Source organism: Rhinoraja longicauda, chromosome 3 (genome assembly GCF_053455715.1).
Source record: "Rhinoraja longicauda isolate Sanriku21f chromosome 3, sRhiLon1.1, whole genome shotgun sequence".
Lineage (NCBI taxonomy): Eukaryota > Metazoa > Chordata > Chondrichthyes > Rajiformes > Arhynchobatidae > Rhinoraja > Rhinoraja longicauda.
In genome coordinates, this window is record NC_135955.1 from 39,812,672 (window position 1) to 39,839,085 (window position 26,414).

The following is a 26,414-nucleotide window of genomic DNA, read 5'->3' on the forward strand; positions in this document are numbered from 1 at the left end:
TCAGAAATAATTGTGCTCTTGATGTGACCCTGAGGCACAGCAGCAGGGAAGGATGACAGGGAAGTGACATGTGAATTGTGCACATTGGCACAAAAATGACATAGATAAGAAAAGGGATGAGATATTAATGAATCTAGGAACAATGAGTCGGAAGAAGGTTAAAAGGCAGGACCACAGTGGTAGTGATCTGTAGATTACTCCCAGTGCCACATGCTAGTGAGGGTGGGAGTAGGAAGATAGAACAGATCAATGCTTGGCTGAGGAGTTGATGCAGGGGGTAGAGATTCAGATTTTGGGACTTTTGGAGTCTCTTCTGGGGTAGAGGTGACCTGTACAAGAGGGATGGGTTTGCACCTGAACTGAAGGGGGGTCCAATATCCAGGCAGACTAGGTTTGTAAGTGCTACTGGGGAGGATTTAAATTAGATTGTCCAGGTGGGGGGAGGAATACAGTGGAGTAGTGATGTAGATGTGGGGTTGGAAGTTGGTACAGAAGTCAATAAAAGCAAGTTCAGTAGATTGGATAGGCAGACACACAGCAGGGAGTGAATAAGAACTGTTGAATTAAATTGCATTTTTGTCAATGTGAGAGGCATGATGGGCAAGACGGATGAACCCACGGTGTGGATGGGTACCTGCGACTGGGACGTTAGAGACGTTACGGAAACCTAACCAAGGGAGAGACAGGAGGTCATCAATATTTCATGGTGCAGTTGTTACAGGCGAGATAGAGGTGGGGGAGAAAGAGGAGGGGGAGTTGCTTTCCTGATTAAGGAGAATATCACAGCAGTTGTCCAAGATGACATTATTAGCCTTCTTCACCACCCTTTCCACCTGTGACCCCTCAGGTAACTATGCCGTAAAGCAGAGGGATCCAGGAGTACAATTTCATAGTTCCCTTAAAGTGGCATCACAGGTGGATAGGATAGTGAAAAAGGCTTTTGGCACCTTGCCCATCAGCAGTCAGGAAATTGAGTACAGAAGTTGGGATGTTGTATTACAATTGTATAAGACATTGGTGAGGCTGCACTTGAAGAATTGTGTTCACTCTGCATTAAGATGGCATTCATCTGGAAATAATTTAGAGAAGATTTATGAGGACATGGGCCTAAGGTTTAGGGAGAGGTTGGGCAAGGTGGACTTTATCCCTTGGAGTGTTAGAGGGTGAAAGGTGATCTTATAGAGGTGTATAAGGTCATGAGGGGAATACATAGGGTCATTTCAATAAAGTTTTTTTCCCAAAGTAGGGGAATCAAGATCTAGAGGTATAGGTTTAAGTTTGGAGGGCAAGGATTTAATAAGAACCTGAGGGACAACCTTCTCCAGACAAAGGCTGGTGGATATATGCTAGAGAAAGTAATTGAGGCAGGTACAATAACATTTAAAATACATTTGAACAGGTGCATGGATATGAAAGGTTTAGATGCAAATGGTCCAAATGTTGATAAATGGGATAGGTTTAGATGGGGCATCTTGGTTAGCATGGACAAGATGGGCCAATGTCTTGTTTCAGTGCTGTGTGACTCCAATTACAATAATGTTTGCACCTTTTTTAATTTTATATTATTGGTTGAAAATGAATAATGATTATTTCAGGAACAGAAGTCATGGTTTTGTAGGATTTAGTCTGAAGAATCACTCAAGGCTCGGGTATAGCTGAGAACATGTCAATGATTTTGTTAGATCGCTTCGTGCACCACATCAACTACTTCACGCCACTCTGATTCATTTTTTTGTCCCAGGCAAATATATCACGAGCTAGTAAAAGAAACTAAACACATTTTTAATAAAATATTAAAATATTAAAATTCCACACAAAGTGGAAGGTAATTCAATTATTGGCAAATATTTGAAAGGTTTCTGCAAGATTCAATCTTCAAGCTCTGAAGCTGCAGCAATATTTCCTAAGTGTGCATCACAAAACCCATGTTACATTCTGGAGCACTGAGAATGTTTTATCAGCAATTGACATTCACATCATTGGCACTGAATTCAGGCTGAACAAGCCCATTAGAAAATGCTCGTTAGGTCAGAGTGACTCATGTTACTCAATTTTACTTCAGCTTGCAACATATTCATTATAGCATGAGTTTACTTTCCATTGAAATTCACTGTAAAGAGGTAATTGCTGAGCCTAATACCAAGGGAGTATAGAGTCACATATATGGAATTAGCTGCCAGAGGAAATGGAAGAAGCAGATACAATTATAATGTTTAAAAGACATTTAGACAGGCTTGTGGATGGGAATTGGTCAGAGGTATAGCAAACGAATGGGACTGGCTCAGGAAGGCACCTTGTTTGGTATAGACATGTTGAGCCAGGAGGCATGTTTCCATAGTGCATAATTCTATGACACACACCCTGCAGATCTAATCTCCAATACACTGACTATAATGCACTCTTATACACTGATTGCAATATCTACAGGACTTAATACTGGAACACTCGAAGAAAACCCATCCTAATGTAACCTCATGATTTAAAAATAGAGGAAGAGAAATAAAATAAGACCATAGACTGGTAATCCTAATATCACCCATGAAGAAAATCTTGGAATCTTGTCAGTAGCTTGGAAAGCATTAATATGATTGGACAAAGTCAGAATGCACTATGAAAGGGTAAACCTGCTTAACAAATCTGCTGGAGTTTTTTGAGTATGTGCAGTAGAATGAATAAAAGGGAGATCCAGTGGACAGAGAAGGGACTCTTTTAAGGCTTTCGATAAGGTCTCATTATTTGAAGTTAGAAAAGGTGAGTTTGCAGGATTGATGTAATATATAATCGTGAACTGAGAATTCGTTGGTAAACACTTTCCTCATATATAAAATAAAATAAATAAAATGGGTGGCACGGTAAAATTGCTTCCCTAAAGCGCAAGAGACCTGGGTTCGAATCTGACCATGGGTGCTGTCTGTATGGAGTTTACACGTTCTCTCCATGACCACATGGGATTCGTTCGGGTGTTCTGTTTTTCTCCCACACTCCAAAGACGTGCAGGTTTGTAGGTTAATTGGCTTCTGTAAATTGCACCTAGTGTGTAGGATAGAACTGGTGAATGGATGGTCGGCATTGACTTATTGGGCTGAAGGGCCTGTTTCCATGCTTTATCCTTAAACTAAACTAAACAGGAAATATGAGAATAGGAATACATGAGTATTTTTCTGGGTGGCAGTCAATGACTAATAGAATGCCGCAGGGATAAATGCTTAGGTCCCATAAATTCAATACATATCAATGATTTGGATGATGGAACAAAATGTAACATTTCCAAGTTTTACAGACGACATTGAGCTGGGAATAATGTAGGCTGTGACGAGGATGTTAAAAGGCTCCTGTGTTTTGGACAAGTTAGGTGAGTAAACAATTGGATGATAAGATACAGTTTAATGTGGACAGACATTATCAAGAAGACATATTATTATCTGAATGGTGATAAATTGATAAAACGGAAGATGCAAAAGAAGATGTCACTAAAAGCAAGCATGAAGCGGATCAAGCAGTAGAAAGGCACTTGGCATGTGGCTTTCATTGCAAGAGAATTTGAATACAAGAGCTTTATGTGCTAGTTTGAACTCCTTATTTGAGGAAGGATGTTTTTGCCATGGAGGGAGTGTAATGAAAATGTACTAAATGTAATCCTGGGATGGCAAGACAGACAAATGAGGAGAGGTTAGGTTGGTTAGGTCTATATTCATTGAAGTAAAGAAGAATGAAAGGGAACTTGGACTAACAGGACAAAGCAATACAGGACAAAGCACTACAGATACAAGGAGAATGTTCATAATGGTTGGAGCATCCAGAACCAGGGCTCACGCCCTAAGGATATGGGTAGATAATTTGGGACTTATGTGAATAGAAATTTCCTCATCGAAAGAGAGATGAACCCATGGAATTTTGTGCCACAGCTGGCAGTGGAGGCTAAATCATTCAATATGTTCAATGAATGATAGATGTATTTCTTAATGCTCAAGGAATCAAAATACATGGAGAGACAGCAGGAAGAGAATACTGAAGTGGATGATAAGCCATAATCATCAGTGGAGTAGGTCCTCCTGTTTTCTATGTTTCTAAGCTCTGTATGGAAGTGGATAGGGAAATCTTATCTAATATTTTCAATAAGGCTCAAAGTGGGGTTGCAACCAAGCTGAGCCTCTGATACACAAAGTGATGACTTCCAGTAAAACCAATTAGTGGACACAATGTTTTCAATTTTGAATGGTTCCACCAAACCCAATCCTAGATTACCTAGTTAATGATCTTCTAGCAGTGCTACTTCAATGTAAAGCAAGAATCATGATTAAAAACTGCCTTTCCAGCTGCCTGCAGACCCAAACCTCTGCCCTGGAAGACATCAGCTAACTGAGCATTGATCCAGCCGGGAACCTCAGGTCTTGTGGACAAGATGGCTCTTGTCCCAAAGAAAGATGCCTTCACCAAGGCATCATCAGAACTAAAAACTCTAAATGTAGTTTTCTTTTTACTTTCTTTCCCTGCTTTGAAACATTAGATATGGTGAGCTGTATCACATCACTACTGAAGGAATGAGAGACTTTGTATTTAACGTTTCACAGCCATATCATCATTCTGATCTGCCTTGTGGACAAGAGTCCCAAAGAAAGGTGCCTTCACCAAGGCACCATCGGAACTAAGAACTCTAAATGCAATTTTCTTTTAACTTTTTTTCCCTGCTTCGGAAAAAAACCATAGATATCATAGATATTGACCAAGAGATTTCCACAAGACTTAATGAAATATGTGGCCAGCGAATCTGCTTTGTAAATATTTGTAAATCGCCAGGAAAATATTTCTGCTCATCTTTAAATAGTCTACGGAATCTATTCAAAAGCATATTAAGCATAATAGAGCAGAATGTTTTGTTTGAGAAAGCTCCCCAGAATGCAGCTCTCTATTAGTACCCCCCTGGCCTTTGCAAGGCCAGCAGCATAATCAAGGACGAGTCACACCTTGGTCATTCCCTCTTCTCCCCTCTCCCATGAGGCAAAAGGTATCGGAGTGTGAAAACGTCACCTCCAAATTCAGGGACAGTTTCTTCCCAGCTGTTATCAGGCAACTGAATCATGCTACCACAACTAGAGAGCAGTCCTGAACCTTTATCTACCACATTGGTGACCCTCGGACTATCTTTGATCGGACTTTACTGGCTTTAGCTTGCACTAAATATCATTCCCTTATCACATATCTCTACACTGTAAATGGCTCAATTGTAATCATATATTGTTTTTCTGCTGACTCGATGGCATATAACAAAAGCTTTTCACTTGTACCTCGGCACACGTGACAATAAACTAAACTGAACTGAACTACAGGCCTGTATGTACAGTATATGCTCAGTTTAGGCATTAATGCATATTTTTCTGATTAGGGCATGGAGCTACCATTCAGAAAACCTTACATTAATCAAGGCAGTTCAAGGATAGGATCAGCCTCTCCATCCACTGTGAGAATCCTCAGATTTACAATGCTAGCAAATACGGCATCAAATAATTCCATCTAGGGCCAGTAACAATATTTAGGAAAATGAATGGCCAGAAAACAACAGGAATTCCTATTTAAAAATAAGCAATAACCAAATGATTACCTTCCTCAGTGGTAAGCAGCTGACTTTGATAATTGCCAGGCCAGGTGAATATGGAGTCTCCAGAGTTCACGTATAGCCGATGATAGCCAGCGATGAAACACACAAGGTCTTTAGCATGGTGAGATTCCAGTAACAATGTCAGGGACTGTGAACACAAGTATACAGTCAGTATATTAGCACAGTCCAAACCTTTCACTGGCTAACTCATTCTAAGTAGGATTTAAATAATAATTATATTAATGATTCACTAACTTATCTCATTAGTTAGATCTGTCTTCTCACTTGCAGCCCAATATTCTTATATCACATAGGACATCTAGTACAGTGTCTGAATAATGTGACAATGCTATGGTGTCCTAGAGACAAATCTAACTAGGAGAATGAAGAGAGGGATAAAAAAAGACAGGATCAAAAGAGTAAATAAAAAAGGAGATAGAAATCTTATTTGGGCGGCACACTGACACAATTTGTAGAGCTGTGGCCTCACTAGTCCGGCAAACTGAGTTCAATCCTGACCCCCAGTGTTGTCTGTGTGGCGTTTGTAAGTTCTACCTATTATCACCTGGAATTCCCTTGGTTGCCCCAGTCTCCTGCCTCAGCCCAAAGAGTGCAAGTTAGTAAATTAATTGAACACTGTAATTTTCTCTTAGTGTCTGCAAGTGAATGTAGGAATCTGGTACAGTTGATGTGAATGTGAAGGGAATAAAATGGGATTTGAAGGGGAGTGGTGTAAATAAATGCTCAATGATCAGTGCGGACTCAATGAGCTAAATGGTCTGTTTCCATGCTGTATGAATCCATGATTCTGAATCATATGTAAAAAATCAATTTATGACAATTTATATTTTTATTGGAATATTTATTTCCAACTCTGATATCTCACAAATCATATAGCTACCTTTATCGACCCTTAGTATCTGCTGTCTTAAAAGCCTTGGCCAGTGTGCCCGAGTTGTCCAAATATCTCAAGATTAAAGATGAAAACATAAGAGGAGTTTCTGGCTCATCATCCGGCCAGTGAGAAATCTAACTGGAGATATTGAGAGAAATCATACAACATTTTCCCATGATACCTCCATGACCATTTTTCTTTCTCTAGGCTTAGTCATGGAGAACATAGTGTAAAACAGATAGAACAGGATCATAGAAATAGGACTGGGAGTAAACCAAGCATCCCTGCAAGCCTGTTCTATCATTTAACAAGATCATGGCGGAACCTTAAAAAACCCTTATTTTAATTTGGGGATTATGTTTGGCACAGACATTGGATGCCTCCTTGAAGTTCCTCACCACTGTCATCAGCAAATCTAGAAATGTTTCCTTACATTCCTTTGACCAAACCATCAATACAAATTATGAATAACTGGAGCCCACAGTATCCCATTAATCGTGGCCTGCCAACCTGAGGAGGATCTGTTTCTCTCTATTCTTTATTTTCTAGCAGTTAACGAATTCAAATACATGTTAATGTCATACCCTTAATTGCATGTGTTCAAACATTGTTTATCAACCTCCTGTCTGGAACCTCACTGAAAGACTTCTGAAAAACTAAATTCATCACACCCACAGCTTTCCTCTCATCTTCTTTATGAAATAATCTGCAAAGATCTCAATGGATCAACCAAACATGATTTCCCTTTCATTAATTCATGTTAACTGTTCAATCATGTCATTATTTTCTGTTTTTTTCATATCACATCCTTTATTGAGATGACAGCATTTTTGCAACTATGATGTCAAGTTAACAGGATGGTCGCTTCCTGTTTTCCCCTTTATTCTTAACCAGAGCAGTAACGTTTAATAAATAATTATATTGGGACTTATGTAACTGGAATAAAGATCAGCAGAGAAAATAAAAGCAGCCAAAAAGTACAAATAGTTGAAAGAGATGAGGTGAATGTAAAAATGCACATGAGTGGAAAAATAGGGACAGTAGTCTCTTTGAAACTCACTCCTAAATGGCTCTGTGATGATTCAAGAAGGCAGCTTATCACCATCCTCTCAAGGGCAGTTAGAGATGCTTACATGCCTTTAATGAATGAAGATAAGTTTAAATTAAGGCAGGTCTGAAAGGAATATGATAAAATCTGGTACTACACAAGACTAGCAGCTGATACCCAGCATCATACTCTGCTTTGGGCAGATAAACAAGTAGAAGTGGATATGGGTCCTTACACGATGGATAACATGTCAGCAAAAGGCAAATGCCATAGCAGGGTCAATTGAGCTCTTCAGTCTTGATTTGCCATGGGCAATCTGTCCCATTTCTTTAAATTACTCTGTCACTGCGATTTGGAACTGGCTGACTCTGGGAGTTAGCAGAAGTAGGAAAATTGAAATTTCTCACTCCCTCACCCATTGCAACATTAACATTTGTGAGCTATTGAATCCAGATGAATAATCTATTTTCCCCACAGCAGGGGCATGTTAACCTCAGGAAAGCTGCCAGAGCATTCTGCTGCATTCTGATTGCTAAAGAAAGATAAGGAAGTACTGTGCTTTTTATTCAACAAATTGTTAGATTGTTAGATCAGTCTCTTGCACTCGTCAATCTATCCTGCTGTTATTTCCTGTTTTTTGTTTGTTTATAAGCCATCTAATTCTCCCATGATATTTTCGGCCACTGTTTTCTTATGGGTTGTGTAGTTTAAACTGTGGAGAAGTCTCAATGTTTTCATGAGAAATTCTGTTGATTGAATTCTAATTCAACTTATCAGAATTTCACATCTGTTTGTAAAAAGCTGGGTTGAAAATACACAGGAAAGTTTGATAAAGGTTATTGCAGTTTGTCAGTGAAATATTCAGTCTTACTGTAAGTATCTTACAGGGAAGTGCCGTCCCTACTACCTGCCCTGGGAATTCACTTTGCCTATTCTGACAGCAGTCTACACTCCAGCCCCGACCAATGCTAAGATTGCACTTGAGGAACTACACGTTGTCACAAATAGCCTTGAAACAAAGTACCCCGAGGCCTTGCTCTTCATAGCTGGAGACTTCAATCAGGCTAACTTCACGAGTTGCTGCCGAAATACTATCTACCCGTCGCCTGCTCAAACACCCTCGACCACTACTACACAACCAACAAAAAATCATATTGCTTCATTCCCCGGCTGCACTTTGGTAAATCTGATCATTTGGCTGTGTTTCTACTTTCTGCTTCCAAGCAGAAATTGAAGTGGGAGGATCCAGTACAGAACGTTGTGTTATGCTGATCATTAACGACCAATCTTCTGTTCAAAGCAGATATAGAATGCATATAGGTTCAAGGATTTTGCGGATAACCTAGATGAATGGGCCACAGCAAATGCTTAGAGGATTGTGTACCAAAGAAGACGATATGTGTGCTCCTCAACCAGGAAGCATGGATGAACTGCAAGGTCCACTCCCAGGTGAAGTAAAAATGATCCAAATACTACAAAAAAACAATTTTTCGAGCTTCACAGAACTATCAAGGATGCCAAGAGGGAATTCCAGACCGTTGGAGTCTCGAGGCAATGACACAATACCCCTAGATTGTTTGCATGTTATTATGGGCCACATAGCAAAGGTGGCAGTATAATTGGCAACAATGAATCCCTCACTGATGAGTTCAATGTACTGTATGTCCACTTTGAACTGAAGGTTGGTGGAGGAACGTCACCCGGCCCACCAGTCTTGTGTGCGCCTACACCAACAGTTATTGTGGCAGACATAAGATCGGCCTTCCTGAGAGTGAATCTGTGGAAAGCAAATGGTCTGGATAGAGTTTCTGAGGGTCCTCAGGACCTGTGCAGGTCAGCTGGCAGAGGTATTCACAGACATCTTTAATCTCTCACTATTCTTTTCTGAAGTCCCCAACTGCTTCAAGAAGACCACTATCATCCCAGTGCCAAAGAAAAGTAAGGGAGCGTGGCTTACCAACGACAGACCAGTGGCCCTAACAGCCACCATCATGCAGTATTTCAAAAGACTGGTGATGGCGAACATTACCTGCAGCCTCCCAGCCAGCCTTGATCCATTACAACTAAGCAGGATGACAGTGGAACTAATAGGGTGACTAGGGTGGGGGAGGAACGGAGAGAGAGGGAAGGCAAAGGTCGCTTGAAATGAGAGAAATCAATATTATCCTGCTTAGTTTCACTGTTCGTATCCACTCGTTGTCACCTTTTCCACAGCCAGCAATGGACCATTGTGGGTTCCACCTTTCCTTGATCATCGGTGCTGACTTTGAGTTGTACCTTTTCATACCTCTAGTTTCCCACTCCCCTGACTCTCAGTCTGAAGAAGGGTCTCGACCCAAAACGACACCTATTCCTTTTCTTCAGAGATGCTGCCTAACCTGCTGAGTTACTCCAGCATTTTTGTGTCTATCTTCAGTGTAAATCAGGATCTGCAGTTTCTTCTTACACACTTGATCTACTGCAGTTTGCTTAGCATTGCAACAGGTTCATGGCAAATGCCCTAAACTCATCTCTGGACACCAAGATAACAAGAACTCCTATATTAGACTCTGCCTTCAAACTGTAATCCAATCCAAACCCCTCTCCAAACTCCTGGATTTTGGAATCAGCTCTCCCCTCTCTCACTGGATCTTCAACTTTCTGACTTGTAGACCCCTGTTATGCTCTCTGTACACTCACTCGTGACCGTACAGCCAAACTCCATCTACAATTTTGCAGATAACATCACTGTGGTGAGCCGGATCATGAACAATGATGAGACTTTGTACAAGAAGGAAGTAAAGAACTAAGTCACATGATGTCAGGACAACAACCTCTCCTTCAATGTCAGCAAAACAAAGGAGCCAGTTATCAACTTCAGGAAGCGTGATGAACATGCCCCAATCAGCATCGACGGTGCTGCAGTGGATGAAAGCATCAGGTTCCTTGGTGTTCACACTACAAATGATCTGTCGTGGATGAACCACATTGATACGACAGCCAAGAAGGTACCATTTGGCTCTACTTCCATAGGAGACTGAGGAAATCTGGTATGTCACCAATGACACATACAAATGTCTGCAGATGCATCATAGATAGCAAACTGCCAGGTTGCATCACAGTTTGGTTTAGGAATAGCTCCGCCCAAGACCGCAAGAAATTGCAGAGAGTTGTAGATGTAGCCCAGTCCATCACACTGACCAGACTCCTCACCATTGACTCCATCTACACTTCATGATGCCACAGAAAAGCAGCCAATATAACCAAAGACTTGTCCCATCCCAATCACTCTATCCTCTCCCTGCTCCCATCCAGAAGAGAGTGCAGAAGCATGAAAGTACCCATCGCCGGATTCAGGAACAGATCTTTCCCTTCTGTTATCAGGCTTTTGAATGGTCCTTCTACAAGCTAGGGTACTGTCCAATTGACCTCTGTTCCTTTGCGGATATTGGACTTTGTCTATAGAACTGACGCATTACAATGCTGAGAACTATATTCTGCACTCTGTATCTTCCCCTTCGCTCTACCTATTGCACTTTAGTTTGACGGTTATATTTATAGTATTATCTGATCTGATTGGATAGCATGTAAAACAAAACTTTTCATTGTACCTCGGTATATGTGACAATAATAAACCTAAAGCTAAATCTATGTGCCATACCTGCATGAACATTTTGCTTCATAGTCAGAAATTCCTGCAGTTTGCAGACTCTCACTGTGCACAAATTTACTGCAGCAATTTTGGAGATTATAATAGCAACTACAGTAAACCCTCGTTTTTACGGACCTCTTTATAATGGATTTTGGTTATAGCAGACCTTCACTGCCAGGCCAGACTGGGACGCTAACCCTGGCCCACATTGCCTCCCTGACCTCTGCCAGGGCAGGCTGCCGATGTCACCCCTGGCTACACCGCCACCACCGGCCCACACACCTTCCTCGGCCACTTCCAGGCTGTGCATGCCGCCACCAGCACCATTGCTGACCCTTGCCTGTGCTCTGGCAGCCCGCGGGCCACAGCCAATGCCTCTGCCGATCCTCATCTCTCCCCTAGCCGTCAGCAGGCCAGGGCCGTCAACTCACCTGGATTCCAGACCAGTTTCAGACCAAGAGTCCGAGGAAGAGTCTCGATCCACAACTTCACCTATCCATGTTTTCCAGAGATGCTGCCTCACCTGCTGAGTTACTCCAGCACTTTGTGACCTTTTGTGTTTTAACTGGAATCTGCAGTTGTTTGTTTCTACAACTTATACAATGAGAATCCCTTACTCTGTTATAGCGGACAAACAGCAAATAACAGACACCATTTCCTCCCCCTATTGTCCATTATAAGGAGGGTTTACTGTATGCTTCAAAAATGCACTTATTGTGAGATGACATGGGATGGTGTGAAATACGTTATTAATATTCTTTTATCAGACAGATTTCATATTTCCCCCAATAATGCAAAAATCAAAATATACTCTGAAATATGAATTTTACAGTTAATTGGCAGGAAAAGCTGCAAGTTTTCAAAGAAAGACTCAGGACAAATTCTATTGTACTGCGCTTTTTTAAATGCAGATAAATGGGATAGATTGAAAGCCTAAATGGGATTAGCACTTCAATGCACACAATGTGAAATTATTTCAGTCCCATGGCAAGTAATATATTTGTGCACAAAGACTGCTGGTACACAGCAATGCTTCCAATCAATGGCCACCACACTTTTAATGCACTGCTGCAACATTAGCGCACGTGTCAGAAACCTCAGCAGCCTTGGCAGGAAAAGAAGGCTTAACAGTAGAGAGGAGCACCTCAAGTGCTGTGCTGATCTGAACATCAGAAAACCATAAACTCCTCATTAAAGTGGTAAATGACAGTGGAGCAGACTTAATGGGCCAGGTGATGCCACAATGTCACAGTAAAAGTGCCTTTACCCCAATCTCCAAACTTTCTTTCCAATCAAAATCTGATGCAAAGCACTCTTCTGCTTAAAGAGGAATTTCTCATTGTGGCGTGCCACTTGAACAGCTCTTTTCATGGTGGGAAATTATACAGCCTCGAAAGTTACTTATCAACCCGATTCTCTCTCATCCCCTCACCTACTTCATCTGCCCATCACTTGCGCATTTCTTCCACTGGACCCACTTCCCACCTCACCAATGCTCACCCTTTCCCACCCTTCTCTTCCCTCTGCTGTTCCCATCTGCTATTTGGTTCCACTCTTCACCTATCTTCTCTATCCGATTCCAGAATCTGCAGCCATTTGCTCTCCACATTATCTCAGCCAGCTCTCCTTTCTTTTGCTCATATTGGCCCCGAGCCCATATAAAGAGCTACTGGGCCCTCACAGACCCATATTCGTCAACTATTCAACATTCACAAGAAAATCATAAATAGTAGAGCAGGGGGGGGGGGGGGGGGGGGGGTCTAATTTCTCAGATGTGTACACTTTGGGCAGAGTGTTTCCAGTCATAATGGGAAGAAGCAGGATTTGCTTCAGTGGAATAGAGGGGCACGTGAATAGGTGCCAGGTTTTAGGTCGCTGTGAGATAGAATGAGAAACAAACAAAATGAAAGTGATTGACTGGAAGGAAGGGAGCTAATAATCTGAATTTGACCCAAGTGGATTTGAATCAAAGAATGACAAGTAGAGGTTTTCAAAGAGGAAATGGATAAATGTGGACAAAATATATTCTCATGAGGAAAGGAAGGTGATTTACCAGGAGAACTGAAGATACAGTACTGAACACACAGATTAATAACATCTCTTCTTTGGACTCTATGAGGTATGAATTGGCTGCAATACAATGGCCAATGTGCAGATGTAACTGCAAGGATAAGGATGCTTTCAGATGGTTCAAGTGCGACTTTTGAACACTTGGGAGATCTGAGGACACAAGGGAATGTTGTACAAAATATAGTGGGACATAAGCACAAGTACACTGTATGACATTTGACATCCACATCAGGCAAGGAGGTAGCATACTTATATTCTTTACCTTCATATTATGCAGGTAGATGTTCACCATGCTGACTTTGTCACATTCAAAGGTCAACTCCAGCTTTCTGATGTTGTTGAAGTTTGTTAACTGGTTCATAATCTTAAGCTTGCTGTTAATTACGTGGCTGATACCATATTTGGCTCCCACCAACAATGTAACAAATGATTCTCTATCCTGTAACTGAAGAAACCATATCGATTAGAAATAAAAGATATTAAAAATAATTTAAAGAATCTCTTGATCCTTATGTTGGACCTACCATCAGGGTTGCATTAAAGGTCTTCCCTCCATATGTTCGAAGGTCACACAGTATGTTTAGATAGTTCAGCTGGGCCTGAGCTGCTGATATCAGTTGCTTCAAGCAGAATGGGAAATACATTTTAATAAATTTTAATACATCTGTATTAACAGATAAAATTTAATGAGAACATGTGGGAGCATTCATCAAAACATTTTTTATTTAAAAAAAAATCAAAATAGGCTTTATTCGAGAAATAAATCTATACAATACATGATCCTTACAAAACTCCATCTGATATTCTTGGAGGCTAAACAAACATACAATACAGTTTCGCCAAATCACAATTTTACCCCCCACCTTTGCCACTCATGTGGCCCACTGGCGTGGAATCCCTTTCCTTATTTTGAGGGGCATCTCCACCACACCCTGCCCCCCATGTCCAGCAGCGGAAGGACTCTAGACTGTGGCCCTCCCCACAGAGCCTTGGTGTTGGCTACACCAAGCTTCAGTGCGTCCCTCAGCACGTACTCCTGCAGTCTGCAGCGGGCCAGTTGGCAACATTCCCCGACGGACATCTCGCTCTGCTGGGAGGTCAACAAAGCTCGGGCAGACCAAAGAGTGCCTTTCACCGAGATGATGATCTTCCAGCAGTACTCGATGCGTCCCTGGGAACAGTCCGTAAATCACGGAGTCCTCTGTGACGGAGCTGTTCGGAATAAATCATGACAGGGAAACCTCTCCAGACTCGCTTTGAAAATCCACACTCTCAAATGAGGTGGGCAACCGTCTCCTCTCCATAGCAGCCATCCCAAGGGTGGCGTGCGCTGATAGTGAGGTTCCGACAGTGCAGGAAGGATCTGACTGGGAGGGCTCCCCTCACCGCCAGCCAAGCCAGGTCTTGTTCCCAAATGTTCCCAATGTTGGGGGAGTCCAGAACCAGGGGCCACAGTCTTAGAATAAAGGGGAGGCCATTTAAAACTGAGGTGAGAAGGTACTTTTTCACCCAGAGAGTTGTGAATTTGTGGAATTCTCTGCCACAGAGGGCAGTGGAAGCCAAATCACTGGATGGATTTAAGAGTTAGATAGAGCTCTAGGGGCAAGTGGAATCAAGGGATATGGGGGGAAGGCAGGCATGGGTTATTGATTGTGGACGATCAGCCATGATCACAATGAATGGCGGTGCTGGCTCGAAGGGCCGAATGGCCTCCTCCTGCACCAAAATAAGGAAAGAAGAGGGTATGTGAAATGTAAAGGAGAGGAAAGAAGGGAGATAAAAGGAAAACATGGGATTCAGGGATGGGAGGTGAGCCTACAAAGGAGGGGAATGGGACAGAGAAATGTGTGAGCACTGGGGAGGAATGGGGGCAGGGAAAGGGGATAACAGGTGTATTACGTGAAATTGGAGAATTCATTGTTAATACCACTGGGTTGTAAGCTACCAAAGTGGAATATGAGGTGCAGTTCTTGCAGTTTGTATGTGACTTCATTTAGGCAACGGAAGAGGCCAAAGACAGAAAGGTCAATTTGGGAAAGGAATCGGAGGTTGACATGGTTGGAAGCTGTGAAATCCATCAGGCTTTGGTGGACAGAGCACAGGTGTTCAGCAAAATGGTCGCCTAATCTACCTTGATCTCATCGATGTAAAGGAGGCCAGATCAGGAGCACCAGGTTAGAAGAGGTGCTCACCTGGAAGGACTGTTATGGTCCCTGGATGGATGTGATGGAGGAAGTATAAGGACAGGTGTTACATCTCTTGGGGGTGCAGGGAAAAGTACCTGGGGAGGGGATGGGTTGGGTGGGAAAGGGTGATCGAACCAAGGAGTTGGGGAGAGAATGGTCTTTGCAGAAAGATTGTCCCTAGTGTGTGTAGGATAGTGTTAATGTGAGGGGATCGCTGGGTGGTGTGGACCCGGTGGGCCGAAGGGCCTGTTTCCGCGCTGTATCTCTAAATCTAAATCTAAATCTATTGGAGTCTGATCCTTCACATTGCTGAAATGACTGCTGAACAGAGGAGCTTTGAACAAGGATATTTACTCCAACTCTAGCAGCAAGCAGCTTACACTACACATGCCAGATATAATATCCATGCTCGTGGTAGCATCACTGATCTCTGATCATGATTTATATACACAAATAAATACATTGCCACCCCACATCTCATAGAGAATAAACACCTCAGAGTACTCATTATTTCTCCAGTAATACACTGGAATGTCAGGCTGGATTCATGGGCTCAGGTCTCTAAGTGAGATCTCAGCCTTCTGACCCAGATTTTTACCTCGGAAGATTTAGTTACAAGGAATTACCTTTTGTCCTGGTGGAATCAAGCTATGATTGTTCTTCAGGTGATAATTAATTGCTTTTCTAACATCTTTTTCCTTCATGTTATGAAGCAGAGATGGTGAGACAAAGTTCTCAATTCCCCAATCCCTCCTGTAAAAAGTAATAATATTACTTCAGAATAATGCTGTAGAAAGAGCACTGTAAACATGATGTTGTAAATGCATCAGTGGTAGTTTCCTCAATAGCACAATGTGGCAGATCTGGGCAGAGAAGCTTGTTCACCACAACCATTTGGAAACCTGAGAGTGCCCTACACTGCAACAGTTGACAATTGGAAATGTTGGTATAAAAGTTGATCAAACATATTGACAACAGATTTTTTGTGGCCCATTACTATAAAGAATGCTCCTTCTGAAACTTATCTCCAGGTTATTGAGAACAAGTTAAACTGTTACAAATGGTTGATTCTGTGAACCAGCTATCCCAACCAGTGATGTGATAGAACTCTGGTGAATCAGGGTTACAGTTCCACTTCAGACCTGGGCTCCCTCCCGATGCAGCCCACTTGCTTAAAAACCACATCACAGAATCAAGGAAATGGATCCTTATCATAAACAGTTCACCTATGTGTTGATGAAATCGCCAATGAGTCATCCTCTACTGATTGAGACAAATACAGGTAAAATCATAGTCCACACAGACAGCATCACAGTCAGGATCGAACCCAGGTCTCTGGCACTGTGAGGCAGCATCTTTATCAGCTGTGCGATTGTGACACTCTTTGATAATTTGGTCCTAAGACTTACTTCAACTGACATTTGGAAATGTTAGTTGAGCTTATAGGACTTGGTATTACAATCCCTACTGTAATCGGCACCTTCTTAATCTCTTGAGTGCTGGTAGGGGTAAAGACTTTATTGGGGTCATCAGGTGGGCACCCTCCTTCCTTGGTGTTTTGTTGATAGGCCCACGACACCTCCAGAGGGCTCAACAGTGATACCTGGCGTCCCAGGTGCGCTCCCCACCGTTTTTACCCCTGTTGCTGGTCATTTTGCAGCTCAGTTGGAGTCTTTCCTCTTCAGCCACAGCCAGTTGCTGCTTCGCTCGGCAGCCTCTGACAGCGACCTGACGGCTTGCCGGAAGGCCTGTCCTCAGACTCCCATTCCCTTCAGGAGCCTGGTTGTTGACATGGCTACAAACCCTCTACAACCAACCTCTACAGGGAGCACCTGGGCACGCCAGCCGCGTTGTTTTGTCTCGGCTGCTAAGTCTGAATACTTCAGGCATTTTCGTTCATGCGCTTCACCAACTGCAGCCTCCCAAGGCACAGTTAACTCCACAATGTACAGGGACTTCTGTGAGGTTGACCACAAGATCAGGTCCGGCCTGAGATTAGTTGTGATGATCTCTGGTGGAAATATGAGCTTCTGATCTAGATTAGCCTGCATTTTCCAGTCCCGGGCAGTGTCCAGGAGGGTCGGTTCTTTTCTTGCAAATGGCTTCTCTGGAAGTTGTCCTGCTCTTACAAAATGGGTGGTTTTCAAGAAACCAGGCGTTGGGGGAGGGAGGGCATTGGTGGTAGTTCTCCTACCTTCCAAGGTAATCGCCAGTTGTCACAGGACCTGATTGTGCCTCCATGTGTAGCGGCCTTGTGAAAGACTGGTTTTGCAACCAGTGAGGATGTGTCTTAATGTTGCTGAGGTTTGGCAGAGAGAACATGATGGATCTTCTCCAAGCCACTGGTTCAGATTCTTGGGTGTGGGAAGAACATCGTAGGAAGACATTTGGAAAAATTATAATATGCTCACAACTCCATTGTTATTATATCGTGTGACCCCGGGAATGGTAGTAGATGAATTGGACAGTTCATAGGCACTAGAAAGAGGCCTATTTTTTTCTTCGCAATACTTCAAAAGGAAATTTCTGTTTTTCTAGTATTAAATGTCAAGCAGTCCTACAATTCAGAGAATGAGTAGTGTTGGGAGAAGCAATGGTGACTGGAGATCATCGGTTGACATGATTACATTATGATGGTGTAATAGGGCCTCAGTCATCAGCATTCATGTGAGAACTGATGCTATGTTTTCAGATGATGTTACCGTGTGGGAGCATGTAGGTAATTTTAGGGAAGTTAACAACAAGTTATTAAATGACACCAGAGGCAATGGTGCAGGCATGTAAAGAAAAGTCATTAATGCTTATTCCCTGAATAGCTACTACTGATAGTGTTATAAAGACCGAGAACGATAGGTATACACTAATTTTAATGAGGAATAATTTGAGCATAGTTTGAGGTCAGCTTTTAAGCACATCTAAAGCAAAGCATGTGGCCATGTTGACTCACTCAATGTACTTCATGGAGATTTTCTGAGACTGCTTGGAGCTGAGGATGCATTCCTGAATCTGCAATGCCGCGAGGCGGATTGCAGTGTTCAATTTCATCTCCATTGCAAATTTCTCCTGCAGCACATCATTGCAACTCTGTAAATGAGAAATTCATTAGACATTAGCTGCCCAATAAAGGACCAAAATTAAAATTGCTATAATTCATAAATGATATCATAAAATCAAACAACACAGAAAGAGGTAATTAGCCCATTGTGCCTGGGCCATTGTTGAAAAAGCGATGCAAACCCCACTCCATTGGATTTTCCTGTAAAATCACACATTTTCTTTCACCAAAGATATTCAAGTATCTTATCATAATGATGATCAAATTGGCTGCCCCCGCCATTTGAGACAATGAATTCAAGACTTTGCTCTGTAAAATAAATCTTAGTCTCCTCCTTGTTTCTTTAGCTATTGTCTTAAAGCTGCAAGCTTGATGACCAGTACCTCATCCTTTGTCTGGCATGCAACCTTCTGGACTCAAAATTTAATTCTGCAAATTATGGTAACGAGATTTTTCTGACTGTATCATTCATCTGTGATATTGACAATACTTGTCTTTTTCTCCCCTTTTCATCATTTTTCCCTCAGGAGTTTACAGCCTAAACCTAAAATCACTCTGATATTACCCTTTTAAATACATTTTCCCCTTCCCTACCATTTTAGCAGCCTAAAATACATTCTTTGTCTACTTCCCAGTTCTGACTAAGGGTCCTCAATCTGAAATGTTTACTCTTTTCCTTTCCCCACAGATCTGTTGAGTATTTCCTACAATTTCTGTTTTTTTCATTTATACTTAGGTTTCCAGTAACTTCCACTTTTTAATACACAAAAAATTAGTACAAAAAATTAGATAACACTTTAAGACACAGAAATAAAGCAGGGAGAATATTACTGCTAGTAGCTGAAATAGGTTTAAAAATAAAAGCCTTTAATGTTGCCAGAAATAGCATTAAGGCTGTGAATTGGGAAAAATGGCAGAACCATTGGAATGATCTTCTGAAAATGGACTGCAAGAGTTTCTGTAGATATGTGAAAAGCAATACATAAGGAAAAGTTTATGATGGTCCTTTACAGACTCTGAATAAATAAATTATACTGGAGAATAAGGACACAAGGAACTGCAGATGCTGGATTACATCAAAAGACACAAAGTGCTGGGGTAACTCAGTGGGTCAAGCAGCATCTCTCAAGAACATGGATAGGTGACATTTCGGGTCAGGAGATGCTACCTGACTCACTGAGTTACTCCACCACTCTATCTTTTTCTGGGGAAGAAGGAATTTGCATTGGGGGAAAATAATACAAAAAAGGTTAATAGCATGAAAATAAATAAAGCCCTGGCATGGCTGAATTATATCCATGCTCTTCAGAAATGCTGCCTGTCCCGTTGAATTACTCCAGCACTTTGTGTCTTTCTTTCACCTGATTTATTTCTGGTTGGGGAGTGAAGTTGTGGTTTAACTTGTGAGAGAAGCTGAATGCACTATATTCTCTTGAATGTAGAAGAGTGAAAGGTGATCTCTTAAAATGTGCAAAATTCTGACAGGGTTGAACAAGATGAAAGCAGATATTCCATTTCCTTTATCTGAAGTAAATATAACAAGGTCATATTTATAGTGTCAAAATAAAGGGTCATTCATTCAGAACAGCTGCGAAAAAAACTTTAATTCAGAGGGCAATGAATATTTAGAATTCTGTACCCATGAGAGCGGTGGAGCCTTATGTATTGAGCGTACTCAAGAGAGAGATAGTTATTTTGAAATTCAGGAATCAAGGAATATAGGGTTAGTGGGGTGAAGTGGCACTTATGTTAAGCATCGGCCTTGATCTTATTAAATGGAGGAGCAGGCTCGAGATTCAAGTGGCCTACCCCTGCTTCGATCTCTTATGTAGCTAAATAATACAATGATGGGCGTTGAATTATGGCATCAATCTCCCGCAATTAGTCTACCACAGTCCCTAATATGAGGCAAGGAAGATTCCACCTGAGGGAACTGGTGGTGCAAATATACCTTCTCCTCCCAATCTTGCCACACTTACTGATTGCATGTTTCAAATTAATCATGCACTCTATCCTAAAATATTAACTTTTAAAGAAACCTATCAAACTTTTATTTGAATAAATCAATACCATTTACTTCCATAGACACCATTTTCCAGTCACTCACTGAAATAGTATTTCCACAGGTTGATTTTGAATCTGTTCCTTGCACTGTTATATTGTTTCTAAAGGGTTTACTGTGAATATTCTGCTCAAGCACATACCTGTACGTAGAGGTAATTAAAGGTAACTGGATCATCTTGTAAAACCACCAGAGGATCTCTTGGCATGAAGCACACCCTGAAGATGCATTTATAGTCACGGGGTTCTCGCTTCTGTACGACCTGTAACAAGGGCAGAAAACATTTACACTCGCAAATGAATTATCACCATCACCTCTGTGAAATAATTAAGAAATCATTGTCTTCAGCTTTGTAATATAAAATATCCTCTCATTGATTGAAACTGTGGGCAGAACTAGCGTATTATCCCTGACTAAATAACTCACATTAATTTATTAGAGTCTACTTTGGAAGGGAGGCCCATATTCCCTTGATACCATGTAATTTTTAACCAGATCAATGGTTCAGATTAAAGCAATGCTTTCAGCTTTGAAAATATCTTTACAGTTGTTTTGAAGTGGGTCATATTAAAAACACTAAATTCCATGTAGTTTAATGGTCATTGAAAGCATCAAAACTGATTTTGTCACCTATTGATCTCCTATAGCACTCCTGATTTTTATTTTTTAAATGTCTTTTTACATGGAATTATTTTCCTCGACTTGCTGGCATTCAATATTGATGCACCATTTTACAAAGAGATTAGATTGAAAGATACAGGTAGATAAAGTGGGAAATCCTATTCCCACTTTACAAGATGATCTGACCCCTGCCCCCCTCCACATTCCATCATGAACCCAACACCTTGATTTTCCTCATACCTGTTCAATTATCTCATCCTCATGTAAGAGATAGACTTTAATAACACTGTACCGCTCCTTCAAAACTAATGCAAAGTATTCAATGCAGCGGATGGACAACTTTGATTTCAAGGTTAGAATGATATCCTGTGAATTAGACAAAAATTGGGGATACATTTAAATTCATTCTTTTTCTGAATTCCACAAGACACAATACCAGACAAATGCAACTACAGTATATATACAGGAGAAGTGCCTCTTTGAATGACTTCAGGCATTTCAGAAAAGTATAAAAATGATCCTTAATTTAGCGAACATCCTAATAACTGTAAGCAATGCACCATCTACTGTCCGCAGCCCTGTATCAACTATTGCCCTTGTCTGCTCCAGTGACCTATGTCCTCATCCCATGCATGTCCCACTGTCCCTCACCCTTTCCAGCACCCACTGTCCTTACCCCTTGTAAGTCTTCTAGTGCCCACTATCCTCGCCTCCTGTACTTCCTACTATCTTCACTCATTCCAGTGACCTGTTTCCTCACCCACTCCAGTGCCACTGTCCATGCCCCTTGCACTTCCCAGTCTTCACCCTCTCCAGCACCCACCATCCTCGCCTCGTGCAGACCCCTACTCAATGACCTTCCCCACTCACATCAGTGTCCTCTCTTCCTCCTCCCATAATTACCATTGTCTCCACTCACTGCACTGCCCAGTGGGATGTCCAGTTTAATAACCAATCCCATATTTTCCTTCCAGATATCTATCATATGCTATATTTTGCCAGTGACTCATAGCTCAAGCAAGTTTCTCTGAATCACTTAGATATATTATTTTATAGATCTGCCAGATAATTGCAAGAGGTATTTTACTTCAGTTATCATACACGGACATCCTTGAATATAGATATAGTACAGAAATTAGCTATTTTAATTGTGGTTGATATAGGAGTTTAACCTATAAACTCTATAAACTCTCTTGACTACCTTCACTAACCACTACAACAAGTTAGCTAAAGTGAGCATGCATTGGGAAACCAAAGACTATGTTATATTTTATTGCAGGAGGAATTGAATAAAAGTGTAAAGGAGTCACATGGCAATTATATAGGGACTCAGTGAGACCACAGCTGGAAAGTTGTGTACAACTTTGATCTCCCTGTCTGGAAAAAGGAGGTGCTTGCTGCGGACGGAGTAAGTGCTACAAGTGCAACTGGTTGCATCACGGCCAGGTTTGGCTACTCGGGTGCCCAGGAACAAAAGTGAGTACAAAGAGTGGTGGACAGTGCCAAGTCCATCAGAGGTACAGACGTCACCATGGAAGGGATCTACAGGAGGCATTGCCTCAAATATATAGCCAGCATCATCAAAGACCCCTACCACCCTGTCCATGTTCTCATTTCACTCCTACCATCACGAAGAGGAAGAGGAATCTTAAAACGGTAACCACCAGATTCAAAACAATTTCTTCCTAACAACCATCAGGCTCTTAAACACTACACAACACTCACCAATAAACTATGGACTCTCCTGGGTAGCAATAATGACTTAGGGGATTTTTTTGCAATAGATTGAATAGACTAGGCTTGTATTCACTGGAGTTTAGAAGGATGAGAGGGGATCTTATAATACTATATCATATAATATTATAAAAGGACTGGACAAGCTAAATGCAGGAAAAATGTTCCCAATGTTGGGCGAGTCCAGAACCAGGGGCCACAGTCTTAGAATAAAGGAGAGGCCATTTAAAACTGAGGTGAGAAGCAACTTTTTCACCCAGAGAGTTGTGAATTTGTGGAATTCTCTGCCACAGAGGGCAGTGGAGGCCAAATCACTGGATTAATTTAAGAGAGAGTTAGATAGAGCTCTAGGGGCTAGCAGAATCAAGGGATATGGGGAGAAGTTGGGCACAGGTTACTGATTGTGGATGATCAGCCATGATCACAATGAATGGCGGCGCTGGCTCGAAGGGCCGAATGACCTCCTCCTGCACCTATTTTCTATGTTTCTGTGTTTCTAGTATTGTAATAACTAGTTATTAATGTTTGACTTTTATATTTTTATATATTATCTATGTGTATTGTGTTACAATCCTGTTGTGCTGCTGCAAGTAAAAGTCATTGTTCCATTGTCGGTACATATGACAATTAAATACCCTTGACTCTTGCCTGAAGGATTCACCAGGTAGGAGGAGAGATTGAACTGGCTAGCCTTACATTATCTAAGTTTAGATGAATGTGAGATGTTATCATGAAACATGTAAAATTCTTTGAAGCCTTGATAAAGTAGATTAAGAAAGGATTTTTTCCCTGGATAATGAGGGGTCGAAGTCTCAAAATAAGGGGTAAGCGATGTAGGTCTGCATCTACCCCCTCTCCCCACCTCCCCACCCACCCCGCAGCACTCCATATATGCTTGCAGCCAACAGCTGAAACATTGGTTTTCTGCCAACACTGCAGGGCAGTTTACAGGTAAGATGAGCATACAGTGGGCCCGTGAAGCTCATCCACATAAGGGATAAAGGATCGCATTTGTGTTCAGCTTCCCAGGCAGTGAGAGGAAAGTCTGGCTGTGGTTACTGGTGAAGGCTGATTGCATGATTGCCTGGAGATTGTTGTGTCGCCTGAAAACCTTTAGGAGATGTGTAGGAGTATGAGGTAGTCCACTCCGACTTCCAGCATGGCTAGTATGGAGCATGGAATTGATGGCCAGCTCCAATGTCAACACCCGTAGATCAACCACAAGACAGCATTTGACGATTGAGCTCTCAGCATCTATTGCGGTGCAGCAGGGGAAGGGCACGTGCCTGACATCACATCCATCCCGTGGCCATTAGCAGGCTGCAATCTATGCTGATGACAGATTTACATCCAAGGATGACGCTTTGTCCTGAATAATTCAAGTTCCTCCAGTTCCTTTGCATTTGCACTGATAGAACCACCAACATGCTTTTATTGCCTTAGCGACAATGTGCATGCTCTTAGTTTCTTGACAATAACAATTCCCTGGATGTTGTTGCGAGAGAATAGCCAAGAATGAGGCCATTGAATGTCAAATGGAAATGGTTAGATTTTGATTTGCTGGACATTGTCACTTTGACCTATTACCCCACATTTGCACCATGGTCTTATCCAGGTGTCCAACCCTTGGCTCTTTGACTGGGCTTTCATTCAGTGGATTGGGATCGTCATCTGAACTGCAGGAACTTAGGCGTTCCTGCCAGTGCATCAAGCCATGGCCATGCCACCTTTGCATTCTTCTTCCTTTTCCTCTTACTTATCCTTTTCTCTTTTCCCTTTGAGGCAGTGAGGATGGGCTGCGTCCACATTAGTATTGCATGATGCAGATACAGTAGGCAAGGATGAGTCAGAGATCCACTCTGAAGAGAGACCTACAAGGTCGCAAGATGCCCGTTCCGCAGTCCAGGAATCAAATTCTTTGTTCCAGAACTTGGTCAGTGTCTTCACTTTGTTTGTTGTGGCCCAGAGCTGTAGAAGTATTAAATTCTCCAGCACTTCACATGATGTGGTGGCACGATGGAATTACAGGCAGTGCTGGCGTTTCACAGTTATTGCGAGTGTGTTCAATGGTGATCACTGGCGCTGCTGATGTGCATTTGGCCTATTCTCACTGTAACTGTCCGGCTTTACCTGGGCTTTCCTGTTTCCTGCCTCATCTTAAAGGCTAATTCGTTCATTCTCCCTAGTGTAGTGGGTTGTAGGCAAATAAGGGGAAGTTGATCGGCACGTGGGAGACAAAGGATTACAGGAAAATAGTATGGAAACAAGATCAATGGATTGCTTTGGGATCTGTGGAATTCCTTGCCACAGAAGGCTGTGGCGGCCGTCAGTGGATATATTTAAGGCAGATAGATTCTTGATTAGTACAGGTGTCAGAGGTTATGGAGAGAAAGCAGGAGAATGTGGTTAGGAGGGAGAGATAGGTCAGCCATGATTGAATGGCGGAGTAGACTTGATGGGCCGCATGGCCTAATTCTGCTCCTATCACTTATGATCTTATGATCTAGCATAAACTTGAAAAAAAGTCCTTCAATGTTATAAAAAAGTATAAAATTGATATAACTTGCCCCCTTGTCCACAGGAATTATCTGGTTGGGCATCTATTCAAGGAAGAAATGGAAGGCCCTTAGCTTTTCCTAATGTGGAATAGAAATGTAAAAAGGGATAGTATATCCAGATGAAGATGATGTGCTTGGGAGCAAGGAACTGGAAACCATCATAGTTGTGGAGGGCATCCAATGTGCAAGAGATGGAAGTGGGTAAAGACTGGACCACAGGAGAAAGGATGGAGTCCAGGAAAGTAAACCTGATCTGATAAGGGAACTCAAGGTAAAAGAGCCATTAGGAGGCAGTGATCATAATATGATGTTTTACTCTACAAATTGAGAGAGAGAAGGGAAATCGGAAGTGTCAGTATTACAGTATAGCAAAGGGGATTACAGAGGCATGAGGCAGGAGCTGGCCAGATTTGACTGGAAGGAGGCCCTAGCAGGGAAGACGGTGGAACAGCAATGGCAGGTATTCCTGGGAATAATGCAGAAGTTGCAGGATCAATTTATCCCAAAGAGGAGGAAAGGTTCTAAGGGGAGTAAGAGGCACCTGTGGCTGACAAGGGAAGTCAAGGACAGCATAAAAATAAAAGAGAAGAAGTATAACATAGCAAAGTAGAGTGGGAAGCCAGAGGATTGGGACTCTTTTAACGAGCAACAGAAGATAACTAAAAAGGCAATACGGGGAGAAAAGATGAGGTACGAGGGTAAGCTAGCCAATAATATAAAGGAGGATAGTAAAAGCTTTTTTAGGTATGTGAAGAGGAAAAAAATAGTCAAGGCAAATGTGGGTCCCTTGAAGACAGAAGCAGGGGAATTTATTAAGGGGAACAAGGAAATGGCAGACGAGTTGAACCTTAACTTTGAATCTGTCTTCACTAAGGAAGATACAAACAATCTCCCAGATGTTCTAATGGCCAGAGATCCTAGGGTGACGGAGGAACTGAAGGAAATTCACATTAGGCAG

The 26,414-nt window shown here is 41.9% G+C and overlaps 1 protein-coding gene across 1 annotated transcript in view; it reads right to left on the minus strand.

The window, feature by feature from the left end:
* The window catches only part of frmpd1a (FERM and PDZ domain containing 1a), a 72,865-nt gene that overhangs the window by 12,503 nt on the left and 33,948 nt on the right, over positions 1 to 26,414 (minus strand). Inside the window, exons 8-14 of the mRNA XM_078396774.1 lie at positions 21,405 to 21,530; positions 20,686 to 20,805; positions 18,374 to 18,510; positions 16,053 to 16,179; positions 13,765 to 13,860; positions 13,503 to 13,685; positions 5,600 to 5,744 (exon numbers count right to left, since the gene is read on the minus strand). Coding sequence (XP_078252900.1) covers positions 5,600 to 5,744; positions 13,503 to 13,685; positions 13,765 to 13,860; positions 16,053 to 16,179; positions 18,374 to 18,510; positions 20,686 to 20,805; positions 21,405 to 21,530 — 934 coding nt within the window. The remainder of the gene's footprint in view (positions 1 to 5,599; positions 5,745 to 13,502; positions 13,686 to 13,764; positions 13,861 to 16,052; positions 16,180 to 18,373; positions 18,511 to 20,685; positions 20,806 to 21,404; positions 21,531 to 26,414) is intronic.